We start from the raw sequence: 18,913 nt of genomic DNA, 5'->3' as shown, positions 1-18,913 counted from the left end.
CTGCCTACTGTGCCGTATTGGGCTCTGTAAGTGGTCCCTCAGCGGTACTTCAGCGTGGGGGGGGAATTGGTGGTATACCTCGGCGGTTTTATGCAAGGGGTTAAACAGATAAGGAGGAAGGGAGCCCCATAGTATAGTATTTTTTAACAGTATTGAAATTTATTTATAAAAACAGCTTTGGTACTCACAAACAGACAGAGTTTTTGTATGGTGTATAAACGAGCCTCGAGCTCGATTGCGTCACTTCCGGTAGCGTCCCGACTAGTGTTCATCACGGTCACGTGACTTCATCAGGGGGTTGTTTCCCTCTCACCAACACTTGGATCGTTTATGCGTTTTTGTTTTGATTCAACAATTTGATTTATTTTCTTTGATTGTATGATTCAATTTAGTGCACTGCACCGATATTTAAGTCTATGGTATAAAGACACCCGCACAGAGTCACTTTGCTTAACCCTCCCTTGGCTTTAACACCATATGCGATTTCTTTAGTCACAAGGCAAGCATTACTTACATCTTTTGCCTTATCTAGCTAATGATTACTTTTGTACACTGTTACACATATACTTTGACTTAGCAGATTTTCTTTTCAGATCTATTTATTGTTCAGCACTAGCACTTTGTATGCGTTTTTCGTCATTTTTAACAAATCGCATGGTGATTCACTTTATATATTTTTTATTTCGTCCACTATTTTATGTATAGTACTTTAGTCACTGAAACAAATACAGTAGTAGTTATTTTCACGGACCTTCTTTATATTCAGCACTGCCACTTTATGCAACTCTGCTACCTAAAAAATCGCATTGGGACCACCAGTCTTATTTATCATTAATTGTTTTTCTTATCCATTTGTCTACCACTCAAAATACTACTACGCATAGGAGTGAGGGTCCCTCACTATATATACATATATTTTTTATATTTTTTATATACATATATTGTCTTTTCTTTTTCTACGTTCCATTTATTACCTGTAGTGGAGACGATATTACATTTATCTTCTAATCTTTTGAGTACCTATTGAATATATTAAACCTGTTTTAACTAGATTCTTCACCATAGTACCGCGCACCACTACCTTTTTACCTTTTGTCTTCTCCAATTGGGGTTCAAGTACCCCATTTCAGTGTGTGCAGCGGTGCAACAATTAGATTACTCTTTGATTAGGCGCAGGAATGTTCTCTTTTATATGTTACAGATTTGATACCCTTTATTTTTGTATGTGTTATAATTTTTTCAATAAAAAGAACTCATGTTAAAAAAAATTGTTTTCTAGCAAAAAAAAAAAAAAATAATAATAATATATATATATATATATATATATATATATATATATATATATATATATATATATATATATATATATTGTTATACATACACACACATTTTTACATATAGGAGAGAAATGTCAGAACTGGCCTGTGTGAGAAGTGGTTAAAATGTTTTAAAAATGTGTGTGCGTGTGTATATATCTATATATCTATATATCTATATATATATATATATATATATATATATATATAAAAATTCAGTCACAAACACAAACCATTAAACAAAATGTTTAAATATGTGAAAAAGTAGGTTGAACCCAAAAACCCAACAAATAAACTTCAAAATGATATACGCTGGCCACAAAGAAGCAATCTCCAGTAAATATTCTGAAATGATTTCTATAATTGAACCTCCCTAAAATGAACCAGTTGCCTTTGGTAGTAATAACCGGCGATGCTTGATGTTACCAAGGATTCTGCATTCCTGAACGCATAGGGCCCCAAACGAGGGTACAACTTGGTAAAGCATTCAGCTCCGCCAAGCTGCAGCCTGCCATAGTTTTTTAAAGGACTGCAGGCAGTAGGGCTGGGACTTGTCCCTCCCAGGTGCACTAAAACACCAGGAGAGATGCCCTGCCCCTAGACAGCCCTCACATGCAAAGGGCCGTATTGTACCTACTAGGACTCTGTGTATAAGACAACTGCACATTTTGTTAGATTACATTGGATAGTTATTACGTGTCCCAGATACCACCAGTTTTATAAATTATTTTTAATTTTCAATGTTTCTACTAAAGCCTAGACATAAACATTTTGACAAATGTTATATTCAGAATTATTACAAACAGCACTGAATATTCTGTATACTGAAAGTAAATTACACATTACAAGTCACCATGAGGGGATTTGTAATTCACAGTGAGGCTTAGTGTAACATGGGTCAAATTTCAAAATAATTTTCTTTACCTTATCTAAGAATTTTCGTTTGAATTTCACACCATTAGTGTGCTGCAGCAACAGCCAATTTTTGTGCCACCATTGAATTTGAGCAATTGGCCATATTGGAAATTGATGAAAAACAAACTATTTTCTAATCAATGATGGGAGAATCGTGCAAGAAATGTAATCGAAAAAAGAAATGCGCATGTGCAAGAAAAGAAAATTCCTGGACAGAAAAGAAGATTCCCAGCCATGAAAATTATTTTCTGTAGTAACAGGAGGTGAAATTGAAGGCTTGGTTGGTTGAATTTCAAAATCAAATGGTGGCATCTTAGGATCACAAAACGCACAAAATTTCTGATTTTCAAAAGAAAATTCTTTCGAAATACAACCATGTATGTATGGCCAGCCTACCTTTAACACCAGGAATTATTATTATACAGAGTAACATTTTAAGACAATGTTGTAGTAGTGTATTACCGTATGCGAATAAAATCGAACCATCAGTTGAAATTCTCATGCGATCTCAAGCCTCCGGGAAGCGGGATACAAAGGAATGATTTCTTTGTTTTTGTTTCTAATGGAGATTTTTGGCACCTTTTTTTTTTATTTATTTGGGGATGGAGGCTGTCAAAGTATGCTTGCATTTTTCTGTAAAATCTATTTTAACCCCTTTAAGTCGAAGGGTAAAACAAATTTAAAAGCCTAAGACCAACTTTACCATTTTGACATGTCTTAGTTAAACTATACATACCACCACAACTACTTTGTGCATTCAGGTGGATTATAACAAGTGTTTTCTAGGACAAATTGAGCTTTCATTTGGTAGTAAATGGCTATGGATGTCTCCAGATTTTTTTTATTATCAAAAAAAAACTGCCCCAAAATAGACCAAAAAGAAAAAAAGAAAAAAATAGGATTTTTTGTACTCACCGTAAAATCCTTTTCTCTGTAATTCACAGACCGACACAGCTCCTCTCTTAGCCATTGGTTGTTATGCCCTATTACTAGAAGATACTAGGCATTAGTGGTAATGCAACACTCAGAACTCTTTAGATTCGCCCAGGGGGCGGTCCCTTGGGCAACAACCCTCCAGCCTGCCATGCAGCCATCAGTACGTCAACAAGCAGTATAACGTAAAGAGAAAAAGGAGGGGCGGGTGCTGTGTCGGTCGGCGAATTACAGAGAAAAGGATTTTATGGCGAGCACAAAAAATCCTATTTTCTCTTATATTCACTGACCGACAAAGCTCCTCTCTTAGCCATTGGGACGTCCCCAAGCAGTGCCAAACGAAGGGTGGGAAACAGAATAGAAACTTCATCCACCATGGCAAGTGGGAACTAGTGAAACTTTACCCACAAAAAGCAACAGTGCGTGGAGAAATTCATCACAAAACCAGGGTACCCTCAACAGGAGTGACTACCCACAACCGCACCATGAATTGCGGAATGTAATGCAACAGCGCATTAACTTAACGGTACTACGTTTTTATGCAAAAAACAGGAAAAATAAAATATATTGCATATTCAATTGCAACTATACGGCCACCTGCAAAACTTTGTGGCCAAAACAGGCATCAGCCTATGCACTGACTTCTACCTTGTAGAACTTGGTAAACGCATGGACAGATGACCAGGTCGCCGCTTTACACACCGGCGCGACAGATGCTTGGTATCGGAAGGCCCAAGACGTTCCCTATGGCCCTTGTGGAGTGGGCCGTGGCCGGAAAGGGGGGCACCTGCCTCTTCAAGGCGTAGGCTTGTACTACAATCTGTCTGATCCACCTGGAAATGGTGGCCGACGAGACCGCCATGCCTTTCTTTGGGCCAGCCACCGAAACAAACAGTGAGTCTGACTTCCGAAAGGGAGCAGTGGCAGACGAATACACCTTAAGAGCCCAAATCACGTCCAGAGTGTGAAAGGCCATCTCCTTAGGGTGTTTCGGCTTAGGACACAGAGATGATAACACAATGTCCTCATTGATATAAAAAGCCGAGACCACTTTTGTCAGAAAAGACGGTTACGGACGCAGCACCACCTTATCCTTGTGGACAACCACATAAGGCAACTTGCAGGACAAAGTGTGATGGCCACTAGAAAGATCACTTTCTGGGAAAGAGTCAACAGGGGAATCCCTGATATTTTCAAACGGCAGATTTTGAAGCGCTGATAACACCAGGTTCAAATCCCACAGGGGTAACGGTGGATGCACCGGAGGGACTAAATGTCGCACCCCCCTGAACAAAGGTACTCATTCATGAGTGAGACGCCAGGGGTTGCTGAAAAAAAGACAGTCAAGGCTGAAATTTGCCCCTTAATGGTGCTTAACGCCAATTTCTGGTCTACTCCCTGCTGAAGAAACAGCAGGATCCTGGACATGGAAAAGGAACGCGGGTGCCATCCTTTCTCCTCACACATGGAGATGTAGGCCTTCCAGGTACGATGATATATCTTCCGAGAAGATTTCCCTGCCCTCAACATAGTTGGAATCACTGAGTCCAATAGACCCCGGTTCCTCAACACCTGGCTCTCAATAGCCATGCCGTTAAAGCCAGCGATGCTAAAGCAGGAGAATCGGACCTTGAGACAGAAGGTCCTCTTGTAACGGCAGTCACCATGGGGCGTCCGCCACCAGGCCTGCGTACCAAGGACGCTGAGGCCAATCTGGGGCAATCAGTATTACTCGGATCCCCTCGACTTCCACTCTGCGAAGCAGATGTGGCAACAGTTTTAGTGGAGGAAAGGCATAGATCAGCTGGTAATGATCCTACGGAACAATCTTATCTTGTTTTCTATAATGATCCTATGGAGCCACCAGCACCTCTGACGCATCTGCCCACGGATCTCTTGTCCTGGACACGAATCCCGACACCTTCTGATTGAGAAGGGAGGCCAGAAGATCTATGTCTGGTGTATCCCACCTCAGGCACAGTAACCTGAATACCTCCGGATGCAACGCCCATTCTCCTGGATCCAGCATCTGGCGACTCAGATAGTCCGCCTGCCAGTTCTCCACTCCCGGGATGTAAATGGCCGACAGGGCCGGTATGTGTTTCTCTGCCCACCAAAGTATGTGAGCCACCTCCCGCGCAGCAGCTGAGCTTTTAGTTCCCCCTCAGTGATTGACATATGCCACAGCCGTGGCCCACTGGATCCTGATCGGACGCCCCTGAAGTCTCATCGACCATGTAGAGAGGCACAGCCTGTTCGCTTAGCTAGAGCAGATTGATCGGCAACTTGGATTCTTCTGCCGACCAGAGGCCCTGAGCCAACTGAACCCTCATCACTCCACCCCAGCTGGATAGGCTGGCGTCCGTTGTGATCACTGTCCACTTCAGAGGTAGGAACGACTTCCCGGACTGAAGCACTAGGGACCTCAGCCACCAGATCAGTGAGTCTCTGACTGACTGGCTCACCTGGATCTGTCCCATTTTGACAAAATCTCCTTCTGCAGGACTCTGGTGTGGAACTGGACATATGGTACTGGCTCGAAGGAGGCTACCATGAGCCCCAGGACTCGCATGCAGAAACGGAGCGACGACCACTTGTGGTTCATCAGCAGTTTTACTGCGGATCTGAGTGTCTGCAGTTTGTCTGAAGAGAGAAACACTCTCGCTTCCCTGGAGTCCAGCAGCAAGCCCAAGGAGTCCAGCAGCAAGCCCAAGTACCCAAGACGCTGGGTCTGTACAATCACCGACTTCTTTAGGTTCAACAGCCCCCCAAATTCTTGCATAGTCTGCAAAGGTGATCGCCACATCCTCCTCTAATTCTGAGGCGGAAGATGCCCTCAGGAGGAGATTGTCTAGGTATCCCACGATCGTGATCCCACATTGCCGCAGCAACGCCAAATCTGGAGCCAATACCTTGGTAAAGACTCGGGGGGGCTGATGCGAAACCAAAAGGGAGAGCCACAAACTGGTAGTGGGCTTCCCCAATTGCAAATCGCAGAAACTTTTGATGCCGAAGGCATATGGGTATGTGCAGGTACGCATCCTGATGTCTAAGGACACCAGGGAGTCCCATTGATGGAGTGCAGCGACTACTGAGCGAACTGATTCCATTCTAAACCTCTGCACTTTCACAAAGTGATTGAAGGCTTTTAGGTCCAAGATTGGACATACCCCTTCCTTCTTGGGAACTACAAAGAGATTTGAGTAGAATACCTGGAAACTTTCCGATTCCGGAACCGGTACATCCACCCCATGACTCAGCAGGTCCCTTACTGCCCCCAAGATGGACTCCTGGCGAGCCGGAGATACGGGTATGCTGGAGGGGAAGAATCTGTTTGGCGGCCAAGAGAGGAACTCTATCTTGTAGCCGGAGGAAATCAGATCGCAGAACCCATTGGGCGGATAGTTCCATTTCTTGAGAAGGCTTTCCTCAAAAGGGTAACGCACTGCCAGGGATTTGGGGACCGAAAAGGTTAGTTGCGGGCGATCCCATTCCTTGTAAATGAACTTGTCAAAATAAGTCAGATACGGGAACACCTTATGTGAACATGCTGGCTTGTGGGACCCAAAGGGGACCGCTACATCAACAGAGGGATCTGCTGGCTCCTGAATCTTCAGGGTATCACGCACAGCTATGATAAGTGCTCCAACAAGTGCTTTGTCACGCACGGACCCGGACGGGGACTCATCCTCATTGCCCGAACGGTCCTGGTCAGCGTCATCTGACAAGACAGAGCAGGGGTCACTGGCCTCAGCAGGACCCAAGTTTGCGTCAGAGCTCTCCCCAGAGGACCGGGGGGGGGGGGGGGCAGGGGCCATTTTTAGCACCTTTCTTCCCACGCACCATCTCTACCTTGGCAACAAACTAATTGAGGACCGCCGTAAGGGTGGCCATAGGGAGCGTGCCGTCCGCAGGTGACCCGGTTACAATTGCCTAGATTTCGGGGGAAGAAATACCAGTTTCTGAAGCCATGCTGACCCTACCCTGTCTGCCACCCGAAGGGGACTTAGGACAGTGACAATCCCACCCTCCTTACTGCCGCTGGCTGGGTGGCTCTTTCCCGCTGGACTCACCACCCTGAGGAGTTCTGCGCTATTAAGCAGGTAGTGCCCAAAGTCCCTGTTCGCTCCCAGGTGCAGAGGAAACAGTGCTGTGTTGCGGCTGCAAATGACGCTAAAAGCCGATCTGAAGTGTGCTCAGGCTTCAAGAAAATGCCTGCCCAGCATCCAGCACAAGGACATAAAACACAGGGAAAATGGCTGTGAGGGCACAGGAGCACATGCTGCCTGCCGGTAGAGAACACTAAAAAAAGTGTTCAGGCTACAAAAAATATGGCCGCCGGCGTTCTGAATAGGAATCACAAGGAAAATGGCCGCTGAAGCCCAGGAGAGCATGCTGCCTTGCCCCACCTAAAATGGGCACCGAAAGCAGCTCCATGAGGTACAGGGAGAAATCAATGGCGGTGAGCACAGCGCTGCACAGGACATCAGCATGGCCTCACAGACACCTTCCAGGGGCATGAAGAACAGGACCCAGGACACAGCTAGCTAGCGCAACCCCCCCCCCCCCCAGGTGAGAGCCCCCCCGGAGAGCCCCTGCATAGAGACACACCGCTCAGCAGCCACATGCAGCATCCCCCATAGGGAGGGGGGAATATAGGGACAGGGAGAGAAGAGAGGGAGGTAAGGGACCCCCGAAATGGACCTCCCAGGGAATGCCCAGCTGCTCAGCCCCGCCGAGGCAGGGAGAGCTGTACTTAACAGTCCTGAAGCGCTGGGAGACATTCCATCACAGACCCACTCACTGATCAGTACAGGGTGGCTGCTGGCCCGGCATACTGTGACGCAGACATCAGTAGCCCAGTCATATGTATGCCCCGGAGCATAAAAGCTCACCGACCACCTCTGGAGCTGAGGATTTGTAGTGGCCTGCCTAGCACGTAGCTGCGACCTGCACACGCTCGATGGCTGGACTGGGGGGACTACAAAGATAAGAGTATCCAGCCTGTCATCCAGCCGGCTGTTGATAGTAGATCACAGGATCAATCATCTTGAGCAAAAAGCCACGCTTCTGCAGAAAAAAGCATCGGTCCTTCTCCTTCACTAGGCAAAATAAAACTGATGGCTGCATGGCAGGCTGGAGGGTTGTTGCCCAAGTGACCGCTCCCTGGGCAGAACTAAAGAGTTCTGAGTGTTGTATTACAACTAATGCCTAGTATTTCCGTGTAATAGTGCATAACAACCAATGGCTAAGAGAGGAGTTGTGTCGGTCGGTGAATATAAGAGAAAATGCATTATGCAAGTGTATAGTAATGTAGATCTCATCTATACCGTATTTGCCCGCGTATAAGGCGGCTGGGCATATAAGACAACCCCCTACTTTTCAAAGTTGGTTTTGTGCTGTACTCCCTGTACTGTATAAGACGACCCCCTTGTGCGGGAATTCCGTATGTTCAGAAACGAAGTTGGCGCCGGGTAACATGCTGTCTCACAGTATACATATAGTATACCACCCTGAGCCAATCACGGCAAGCTATGCATTCTATTATTGCATACAATGCCTGCTCGGATTGGCAGAGGCTGTTACATCATCAGCTCTGACTCTTACAGCCAATCCGAGCAGGCTGCAGAGGTTGTTACTCCAATCTGAGCAGGCGCTGTATTCATTAATAGAATACATCGCTCGCCGGGATTGGCTCAGCGGTGTATATTGAATGTATACAGTATTACCGCACACTCAGCGAGTATCCGGAGGGCTTAACATCCAGTGGACGGCTGGCATATGATAACCCCAGCTTTATATCCGGCGTATAAGACGACTCCCGCTTTTTGCTCATTTTTTTTACTGTAAAAGGTCGTCTTATACGCCGGCAAATACGGCATCTAGAAAAATGAATAAAGTCGAACCTAGACAGAAATCCTATGATATGTCCATCTGGTTATTTGAATAACATGCATGAAGCACAAACAAATATCTGAAATATCAGGTATATGGGTATGGCTTTATACCTACACTGAAGGCAAACATTTTTTTTTTAACTAAACCACCCTGTATTATGTTTGACGGTACATCACCCCACGCCATTTAGCACCATTTGGTCCTTGTAGTCAACTTTAAAGTCAATGTCTCCCGAGACTGAAGTGAGCCACTCCGCCCATATTTTCTCAATTTTTTTGGGGCATCCCCTAGAGGCGTATGTTAGTTTTTACAGCAGTAATGCTTTATTGCTTAAGTCTACCCAAAATTAAACAGATGGAGGTATATTGTGTTTTTTCCATTTGAACGCCAAAGCTTTTTTGGCATGGAAGAACACTATTCTCAGTAGGGTATTTTTAGAACTAGTCAGGTCCTCTTCTCCAAAGTCCCCCAACAGACATTGCACTGGAGAACAGATATTTGGAATGGCCAACCTTTCCTCTAAAAACCAAAATTGTTCAACACAGGGGCACAACCAAATCATATGAAAATAGTCACCCACTGCAGCATGGTAGCGGTGACATTTTGGTGAATCTACCCTACCCATCTTATACAGACATGCTGGGGTATAGTAAATTTGGTGTAAGAAGTGAAATTGAGTTTATATTTTAATATACTCCAGCATATGCGATTTTTTGCTGTGTCTCCTTTCCTCGATCATTTGGCTGTTATTTCTTGTTTCCCAGTTTCACTGAGGTCTTCATTGTTGGGTTCCCTAGGGAATTCTCCCTCCAATGATTTGCATTTTATATTGGGGGAAGTTCCAGTCACAGACCAGAACGCTGCTAATTCCATTTATTTTCAGGTGCAGATACATGGGGTTTTGATGTTCATTAAAAGATGCAGCCACAATTGGCCTCTGCACTGGAACACTCCCATAATAACAAAGCTCCGGGGGTTGATGGCCTTCCATCCGAGGTATACATGCGATACGGCAGTGTTCTACTGCCCACTCTTTTGAGAGTATTTAACAATGCCCTAGAGACAGAGGTTCTGCCTGCTTCTATGAACGAAGCAATCATAATTGTACTCCTAAAACCGGGCAAGGTAGCGACATCACCGGACGCATACAGGCCCATCTCCTTGCTCACAACGGACGTTAAACTATTGGCTCGGGTATTGGCAATGAGATTGTCCCTGGTAATACATAAACTGATCCATAGGGATCAATCAGGGTTTATTCCCACACGTTCGACTGCCCAAAATATTTGCCGTTTATTTCTAAACCTACAGGTCCCTGTAGATAACCCCGGTAATCAGGCCATCCTCTCACTGGACGCAGCTAAGGCCTTTGATAGCGTTGAGTGGCCTTATTTGTGGAAGGTGATGGAGAGGATGGGGTTAGGCAATACCTTTATCCGCTGGGTTCAACTACTATATGCTAGGCCTATGGCTAGAATTAGAGCTAACGCAGAACTTTCCGAACCATTCATGCTGTATAGAGGCACGAGACAGGGGTGCCCTTTGTCGCCCCTGCTCTTTGCCATGGTGCTTGAACCACTGGCAGCAAGAATGAGGTCGGCTCCGGACATTGTTGGATTTTGCAGGCCCACTGGGACGGATGTGGTATCACTATACGCGGATGACACACTTTTTTACCTAGGGGACACACAGGGTTCCCTGACAGCGACTATGCACTTGATTAACCTATTTGGTACATGATCCGGTTTCACAATAAATTGGGACAAGTCTGTATTACTGCCCTTATCCCCTTTAACGGCACCTCTCCCCCCATGCGCAAACATGATACAGACGGTCGCGTCCTTTAAATACCTGGGGGTACAGGTATCCCCTGAGGTGACGAACTACGCCAATCTGAATCTTTTACCTCTATTACTTAAATTCAGGGAGAAATGTAAAACTTGGTGCAAACTACCGCTATCGGTAGTGGGAAGGGTGAATCTTATAAAAATGGTGTGGGCTCCACAATTGCTCTACGTTTGTCATAACTCGCCGACCTGGATCCCGAAACGTTGGTTCGATAAAATTCACTCTCAGTTTAGGGAATTAATATGGTGTAGGAAGACGGCCAGGCTTAGCTTACTTACCCTGCAATACAAAAGGGACGAGGGGGGGTTGGCACTACCACATGCTAGATTGTATTTCTTGGCTTCACAACTACAACACCTGGGTGGTTGGGGGTCGGATGATCCCCTGGACCCGATACGTAGGCTACTTGATGACTTTGACGCCCCGGACACGGCATTGTCCAGGTTGGAAGCTGGCTTCCCTCATATGGACAGGAGTTCCCCAACTATTATCTTACTGAATACTTTATGGTCCCATGTTAAACGACTGCTACAAATACGTGGTTTTCTTGGTCTCACCCCTATCTGGCGGAATGCTAACTATGGCGAGCTCTTTAAGCTCAAGGGATTTGGCAATTGGAGAAGGAGCGGCCTCCGGTACCTCTCACAGCTGTATAGTGGACAGGTGCTGAAGTCCTTCATGGAACTACAGGCTGAGTTTGGCATACCGCGTAGGGACTTTTTTAAATACTTACAGTTACGACAAGCGCTACAGGCGCAATCCCGATGTGTGCAGCTTTGCCTGACGGACCATGCTGTAGTACATGGGATATTAATGCAAACTGAACGAAAGGGTATGATATCTAGAGGGTATGACATGCTTCTTGATGCAATGCAAGACCGGGCACATCTCCCATGTCGGCAGAAGTGGGAGGCGGACCTGGGGCCTATGGACGCGGAGACCTGGAACCTTTGCTTGTCCTCCGCTCCCTTGGTGTCGGTCTCGGCCTCCCATAAACTCTCCCATCTATATCTACTGCATAGGGTTTATAGAACGCCAGTTAAACTGCACAGCTGGGGTGTTAGGGAATCCCCCTTTGCCCAAAATGTAGGTGGGACCATGGTGATCTCCTGCATATGTTCTGGAGGTGCCCAAAACTAAAAAGGTATTGGGGTGAGATCCTCGACACTATCTCTTCTGTATTCTCTGTTAGTATTCTGCGGTGTCCGTTGATCTGCCTGTTGGGAGCCCTAGACGAAGAATCGCTAACGCCTTCGGCTCATACAGCCATTATTCGGTTATTATATGTAGCCAGGAAATTAATAGCACGATTGTGGATAACACACAGGGTTCCCACCAGGCAGCAATGGACGGACCAAGTGTGCAATGTTTTGCAATAAAAACTTATTTGATTAAAAAAAAAAAAGATGCAGCCACCTGTTCAAATAGTTTCCTACATTAGCACAAAAAAAAAAACGTGACTTATTTATTACAGGTATTTATACGGCACTGCGAAAAATGCAACAAACAGACCCAAGGCACTCAACCATAGAATGAGTATGCAGTTAAATGTGGTATGTGGTTATAATCCACTGGAGTAATGGAGATATCCAGGTTATCAGTGCAGAGCATATAGCTCTGTGTTTCTGATACAGCGCTGACAATTTATGCAGCACATTACACATTTTGTACACATCCATTTTCGCCCTTTTAATGCTTAGAATCTAAGGTCCCTATTCCACATCACATGCATAAATACACTTATTATGGCCAATTTAGAGAGGGTCACATTTAACCACTTGCCTACAGGGCACTTACACCCCCCCCCCCCCCCCCTTCCTGCCCAAGCCATTTTTCAGCTTTCAGTGCTGTCACACTTTGAATGTCAATTGCACGGTCATGCTACACTGTACCAAACCAAATTATTTATCATTTTCTTCACACAAATAGAGCTTTCTTTTGGTGGTATTTAATCAATGCTGTTTTTTTTCTTTTTTTTTTTTATATTTTACTTAGCGTCTGTGTTTCTTTGTAACTAAGTACAAGGAGGAGGGGGGACAAGAAAGGTGGGACTTTGTAACTAAGTAATTTTTCTCCTTCACTGATGTACGCTGATGAGGTGGCACGGAAAGGCTGCACTGGTGGGCATCGATGCAGTGGCACTTATGGGCACTGATAGGTGGTACTGATAGGCACTAATGGGCACTGATGGGTGGCACGGATGGGCATTGATCCACAGCAGTGATGGGCAGCACTGAAAGGCAGGACTACCTGGCATCACTAATGGGCACTGATAGGTGGCACTTTTGGGCAGTGGTGGGTACTGATTGCTGCCACTGGTGGGCACTGATTGGTGACACTGTTGGCACTATATTGTAATCAGGGCACTGATGATCAGTGCCCTGATCACATGTGTAGATGTCTCCCTGAGTGGAGCTGCCGCTGATCAACTCTCCTTGCCACACAATCTGTCAGTGTGAGGCGAGGAGCAACGATTACCGGCATCTCCGCATTTACATGTGACCGGCTGTGATTGAACACAGCCGACCACATGATTAAAGAGAGGTGGATGTCGCTCTTCACAAAGATTGGGGGTCGCACCGTGTCCTAGCAACATGGGACGGCCGCGCTTACTGCATTGCGTGCAAGAGAGGCCATTCTTGGACGCCATCATATGACGTCATCCCAGAATGAAAGCCGAACAGCCCCGCCGTCATTTGACCAACCGGCATGTTTTTTGGGTGTGGGAGAAAACCACAATACCCAGAGGAAATCCATGTAATCACAGTCAGAACATGCAAACTTTGAATCAATGACCCTAGTGCTGCAAAGCAGAAGTGGTAACTAATAAGCCCAATGTGCTGTATGCTGTATTTAAAATCAGTGAAATGTGTCTAGTATGTGAAAACCAGTATCACTGCAGGCTTAGGTCCGGCAATATCACGTGCCATTCAATTTGATCAATACTAGGTAAGGAGCCCTGGCTGTAGTGGTATACAAACTAGTATTTTGCTACCATAATAATATAAAAGCTCTACATATGTTTCTTTAAAAATCTCACCAACATCTTTCAGATTCTGCATATGTTTCTTATCTGGTTTGTCATTGCTGAACATAAAGAAGCATACATGCTCTACTATATCTGAAATTTTTAAAGCTGAACTTCTTTCAGGCAAAACATCACAAAGAGTACATCTCTTTCATGAACACATAATTCAACATATTTTAAAATGCAACTAGTTTAAGTACCTGGAATTGTCCTGATCTGTAAAGGAGACAAGAGTTTAACAAGCAGAGAGACAACATTGTCATTGTGCTGCAGCTACATTGTGGTGTCCAATCAGCAAGCCGATGGGCTTATTTAACCCAGTGTGCCTGTCCAAGCTGTTCTAGTCCTGCAGTAAGGGATGAGAACCTGGCTGTTGCTTGCTGGCCTTTCAACTTGTACTCTGCAAATACAGTTGCTCCAGAGCTTAGCAAATGAGAAGCTCTGCTGATTTCCATCATCCAATCATGTTCAAGAAAAAATGTTTTTTTCTTTTTTTTTACTTTCCTTGCATGTGATTGGGTATTCTTTGCCAAGCAAAGCCTTGCCTCATTTACTGGAGCAACTTGACTTGAAGAGGGCAACTGCAAAGTGCACAGTTTATTTGCCTTTAGTAAACCAACCCCATCGTTTTCCATCTTCTGAGTATGAAGTGTGCAAAGTTTGGAAGTTGACAAGTAGTAGGTTCCTGATTTCAGATAACCTACCTCACACTCCAGCTAGAGCAGCAGACTTAGCTAAAGAAAATAAGATTCAGTTTTTACTAAATGGAATCAGAAATTCACAAGTTGATTATATTTAATGCTTGAAAGCACCCTTCAAAAAATGTTTTTTGTTATACTAGCCAGAGGTTTTTCTAGCGTCTATGCAGTATTTCCCAACTTGTTTTCAAACAGAATACAACATTTTATGATTTTGATTCTCTCTGTATCTCCACATATGCTTCAGTACTTGTGTAGGCTTGTCACATCAACCCCTTGTCAGTAAACAACCTTTGTAGGTTGTAACAAAGAAAAACAAGCATTCCTAAATGTTCCACCAACAATAAAATATATTCTGTACACACAGGAATGCCAAGGTCTGCAAATAAGGTATGTATACAGCAACATAAGTCAGGGAGATGGCAGAATGGTAAACAAAGAATCAACTAAAATAATATCAAACTACCTTCTCTACGCAGAAGTTTTCAATGTCTTGTGTCACTTTAGGATTGTCAGGGTTGAATATGTCTGGGTAATCAGCCAAAACAAGGTCTTCGATGTAGAACTGTCGCACGGTTTGCAGAGGGATTTTCTGCATGTTCATTTTCTTATTTTTGATCCGTAATAAACCTACATGTCTAGAAAATGAAAGGAAAGAGACTGTTGGGAGTTCCAAAAAGTATAAATAAAAATGTTTTATCAAAAACATAAGACTTGTTAAAGTAACCCTGTTGTTATCCCATCTAACAGTATCCGTGAATAGAGGCTGTTCTAAGCTCTTTCCTGCTCTATCTCTCATGTCACAGCTATCATAGCGATTCTTAAAAAGCAGCTGAAACTCTAAAAATCTGCTTTATTTATTTGAATTTTCCTTTCCTTAAAGCGGGAGTCCGCCGGGACTCCGAGTTTTTTTTTTTTTTTTTTTTTTAAAAGCCAGCAGCTACAAATACTGCAGCTGCTGACTTTTAAAATAGTGACACTTACCTGTCCAGCGCGCCCGCGATGTCGGCACCCGAAGCCGATCTCTAGATCGTCTCTCGGGTCCTGCCACCACCATCTTGGGTATGGGAATCAGGAAATGGAGCCTTTCGGCTTCATTTCCCGGTTCCCTACTGCGCATGCGCGAGTCGCGCTGCTCAATAAGGATGGTCCCGCTGCCTCTGGGATCTGTGTGTTTCCCAGCAGGCAGCGGGGCACTTGCGGAAAGGGGCGTAATCTACGCCCCTTTCCGCAGAGAGCTATCCCGGAAGTGGGTGCAGATACCTGTACTGTACAGGTATCTGCACCCCCCTCCCCCCTGAAAGGTGCCAATTGTGGCGCCGGAGGGGGGGGGTTCCGATGAGCGGAAGGTCCACTTTAGGGTGGACCTCCGCTTTAAGCTTCCCTTTACCCATTAGTCATTTATTCAGCAAATATATAAAAAAAAACAGCCAATAGAGAAAGGGAGTATAATCTGTATTAACCAGTTAAGGACCAGGCCACCAGGCCTTTTTCTGATATTTGTTGTTTACAAGTTTAAATTAGTATTTTTTGCTAGAAAATAACTGAGAACCCCAAACATTATTTTATATATATATATATATATATATATATATATATATATATATATATATTACTTTTAGCAGAGACCCTAGAGAATAAAATGGTGGTTGTTACAATATTTTATGTCATGCTGTATTTGCGCCGCTGTGTTTCAAACGCAATTTGTTTGGAAAAAAAAGACACTTCCAAGAGCTAAAAAATAACAAAACAGTAATTTTTTTTTGGGATAATGTGAAAGATGACGTTACGCCGAGTGAAGAGATACTGAACACATCATGCTTCAAAATGCCACATGCTCATGGAATGGCGACAAACTACAGTACTTAAAAATCTCAATAAGCAACGCTTTAAAAAAAATTACACGTTACCCATAGAGTTACAGAGTGAGTCTAGTGCTAGAATTCTTGTTCTCGGTCTAATGATTGGGCGACACCTAACGTGTGATTTGAACACAGTTTACATAAGTGAGCAAGACTTACTTATGCATTCGATTTTCCTCATGCGAGCTCGGAGATACAGGGCACTTAAAAAATAAATGTTTTTCTTATATATTTTACTTTTTTTTTTTTTTTTTACACTGTACCTTTAAAAAAAAAAAATTACTTTTATTCCCATTACAAGGAATATAATCACCCCTTGTAATAAAAATAAGCATGACAGGACCTTTTTTTTTTTTTTTTTTTGTATGTTTTGCGAGATCTGGGGTCAAAGACCTCAGATCTCACATTTACACTTAAAAGCAAAAAAAAATTTAAAACAAATGTAGTTTTACATTTACTTAAAAAAAAAAAAAACCCTTTAAGGCTGTTAGGCAGAAGTGACGTCAGATGTCACTCCGGTCCTCCAAGGGCATAGAGGGGGCCATCTTGCCCTCACTCAACTTCCTGCCCATGGTTCGAGGGAGACAAATGCCCGGTTTGCAGTCGGGGAAGCCCACTACCAGTTTGTGGCTCTCCCTTTTGGTTTGGCATCAGCCCCCTGAGTCTTTACCAAGGTATTGGCTCCAGTCTTGGCGTTGCTGCGGGATCGCGATCGTGGGATACCTAGACAATCTCCTCCTGAGAGCATCTTCCGCCTCAGAATTAGAAGACCCTGCAAGAATATGGGTGGCTGTTGAACCTAAAAAAGTCGATGGTAGTACCAACTCAGCGTCTGGAGTACCTAGGCTTGCTGCTGGACTCCAGGGAGGCGAGAATGTTTCTCCCTTCAGACAAGCTGCAGGCTCTCAGAGCCACGGTAAAACTGCTGATGAACCGCAAGTGGTCGTGGTCATCGCTTCGCTTCTGCATGCGAGTCCTGGGACTCATGTTGGTCTCCTTCGAGGCAGTACCATATGCCCAATTCCACACCAGTCCTGCAGAGAGAGATTTTGACAAAGTGGAACAAATCTCCGTTGTCCCTATATCGACAGATCCAGGTGAGCCAGTTAGTCAGGGATTCCCTGACCTGATGGCTGAGGTCCCCGGTGCTTTAGTCCGGGAAGTCGCTCCTGCTTCTGAAATGGACGGTGATCACAACGGACGCCAGCCTATCCGGCTGGGGTGGAGTGCTGGGGGTTCAGTCGGCTCAGGGCCTCTGGTCGATGGAGGAATCCAAGTTGCCGGTCAATCTGCTCGAACTAAGAGCAATCAGGCTATGCCTCTCCACATGGTCGATGAGACTGCAAGGGCGTCCGATCAGGATCCAGTCAGACAACGCCACTGCAGTGGCATACGTCAATCACCAAGGAGAAACAAGAAGCTCAGCTGCCGCACGGGAGGTCGCTCACATACTTCGGTGGGCAGAGCGACATGTATCAGCCCTGTCGGCCATTTACATCCCGGGAGTGAAGAACTGGCAGGCAGACTATCTAAGTCGCCAGATGCTGGACCCAGGAGAATGGGCGTTGCATCTGGGGGTATTTAGGCTACTGTCCAAAGAAAGGCATGGCGGTCTCGTCGGCCACCATTTCCAGGTGGATTTGACAGGATTTTGAAATCTAGAAGATGGCTGCCGGTGTCCAGTGTAAGGACAAATCACAAGGAAAATGTCAGCCAAAGCACAGGAAAGCATGCCTAAGATGGCCACTGACACTGAAACCATGAGGGACAGAGCTAAAAAATGGCGGTGATGAGCGCAGCAAAGATCACAGGCACCCCCAGGGACATGACAAACAGGACTCAGGGCACAGCCAGCCAGCGCAGCCCCCCAGAGGTGAGGGCCCCCCTCTGGAGAGCCCCTGCACATGACACACACACTGCTAGTCAGCCACGCACTTCATCCCCCACGGGGGGAGATAAGATAGGGACAGGGAGAGAAGAGAGGGAGGCGAGGGACCCCCGAATCGACCTCCCAGGTAATGCCCAGCTGCTCAGCCCCACCGAGGCTGGGAGAGCTGTACTTACCAGTCCTGAAGAGCTGGGAGACATTCCATTACAGACCCACTCTCTGATCAGTACAGGGTGGCTGCTGGCCTCAGCACACTGTGATGCAGACATCAGTAGCCCGGTCATATGTGTGCCCGGAGCATTACAGCTCACCGACCACCTCTGGAGCTGAGGTTCGTCGTGGCCAACACAGCGCGGAGCTCTGGTCTGCACACGCTCGATGGCCAGGCTGGGGAAACTACAGAGATAAGGATATCCAGCCTGTTACCCAGCCGGCTGTTGATAGCAGATCACAGGATCTATCGTCTTACGCAAAAAGCAAAGCTTCTGCAGAAAAAAAGATGGACTGATGTGTCCGTCAGGGTTCCT

The 18,913-nt window shown here is 45.3% G+C and overlaps 1 protein-coding gene across 2 annotated transcripts in view; it reads right to left on the bottom strand.

Annotated features, from left to right (window-relative positions):
- MRE11 (MRE11 double strand break repair nuclease) overlaps positions 1-18,913 on the bottom strand; it is a 594,456-nt gene that overhangs the window by 377,530 nt on the left and 198,013 nt on the right. For both annotated transcript variants that reach the window (XM_077484966.1, XM_077484967.1), the window contains exon 9: positions 15,103-15,274. In XM_077484966.1, the coding sequence (XP_077341092.1) occupies positions 15,103-15,274 (172 nt within the window). The remainder of the gene's footprint in view (positions 1-15,102; positions 15,275-18,913) is intronic.

This window comes from Lithobates pipiens, unplaced genomic scaffold (genome assembly GCF_037356315.1).
Source record: "Lithobates pipiens isolate NorthernLeopardFrog02 unplaced genomic scaffold, aLitPip1_a1.2 Scaffold_17, whole genome shotgun sequence".
Taxonomy (NCBI): Eukaryota; Metazoa; Chordata; class Amphibia; order Anura; family Ranidae; genus Lithobates; species Lithobates pipiens.
This window is presented reverse-complemented; position numbering and strand designations above follow the sequence as displayed.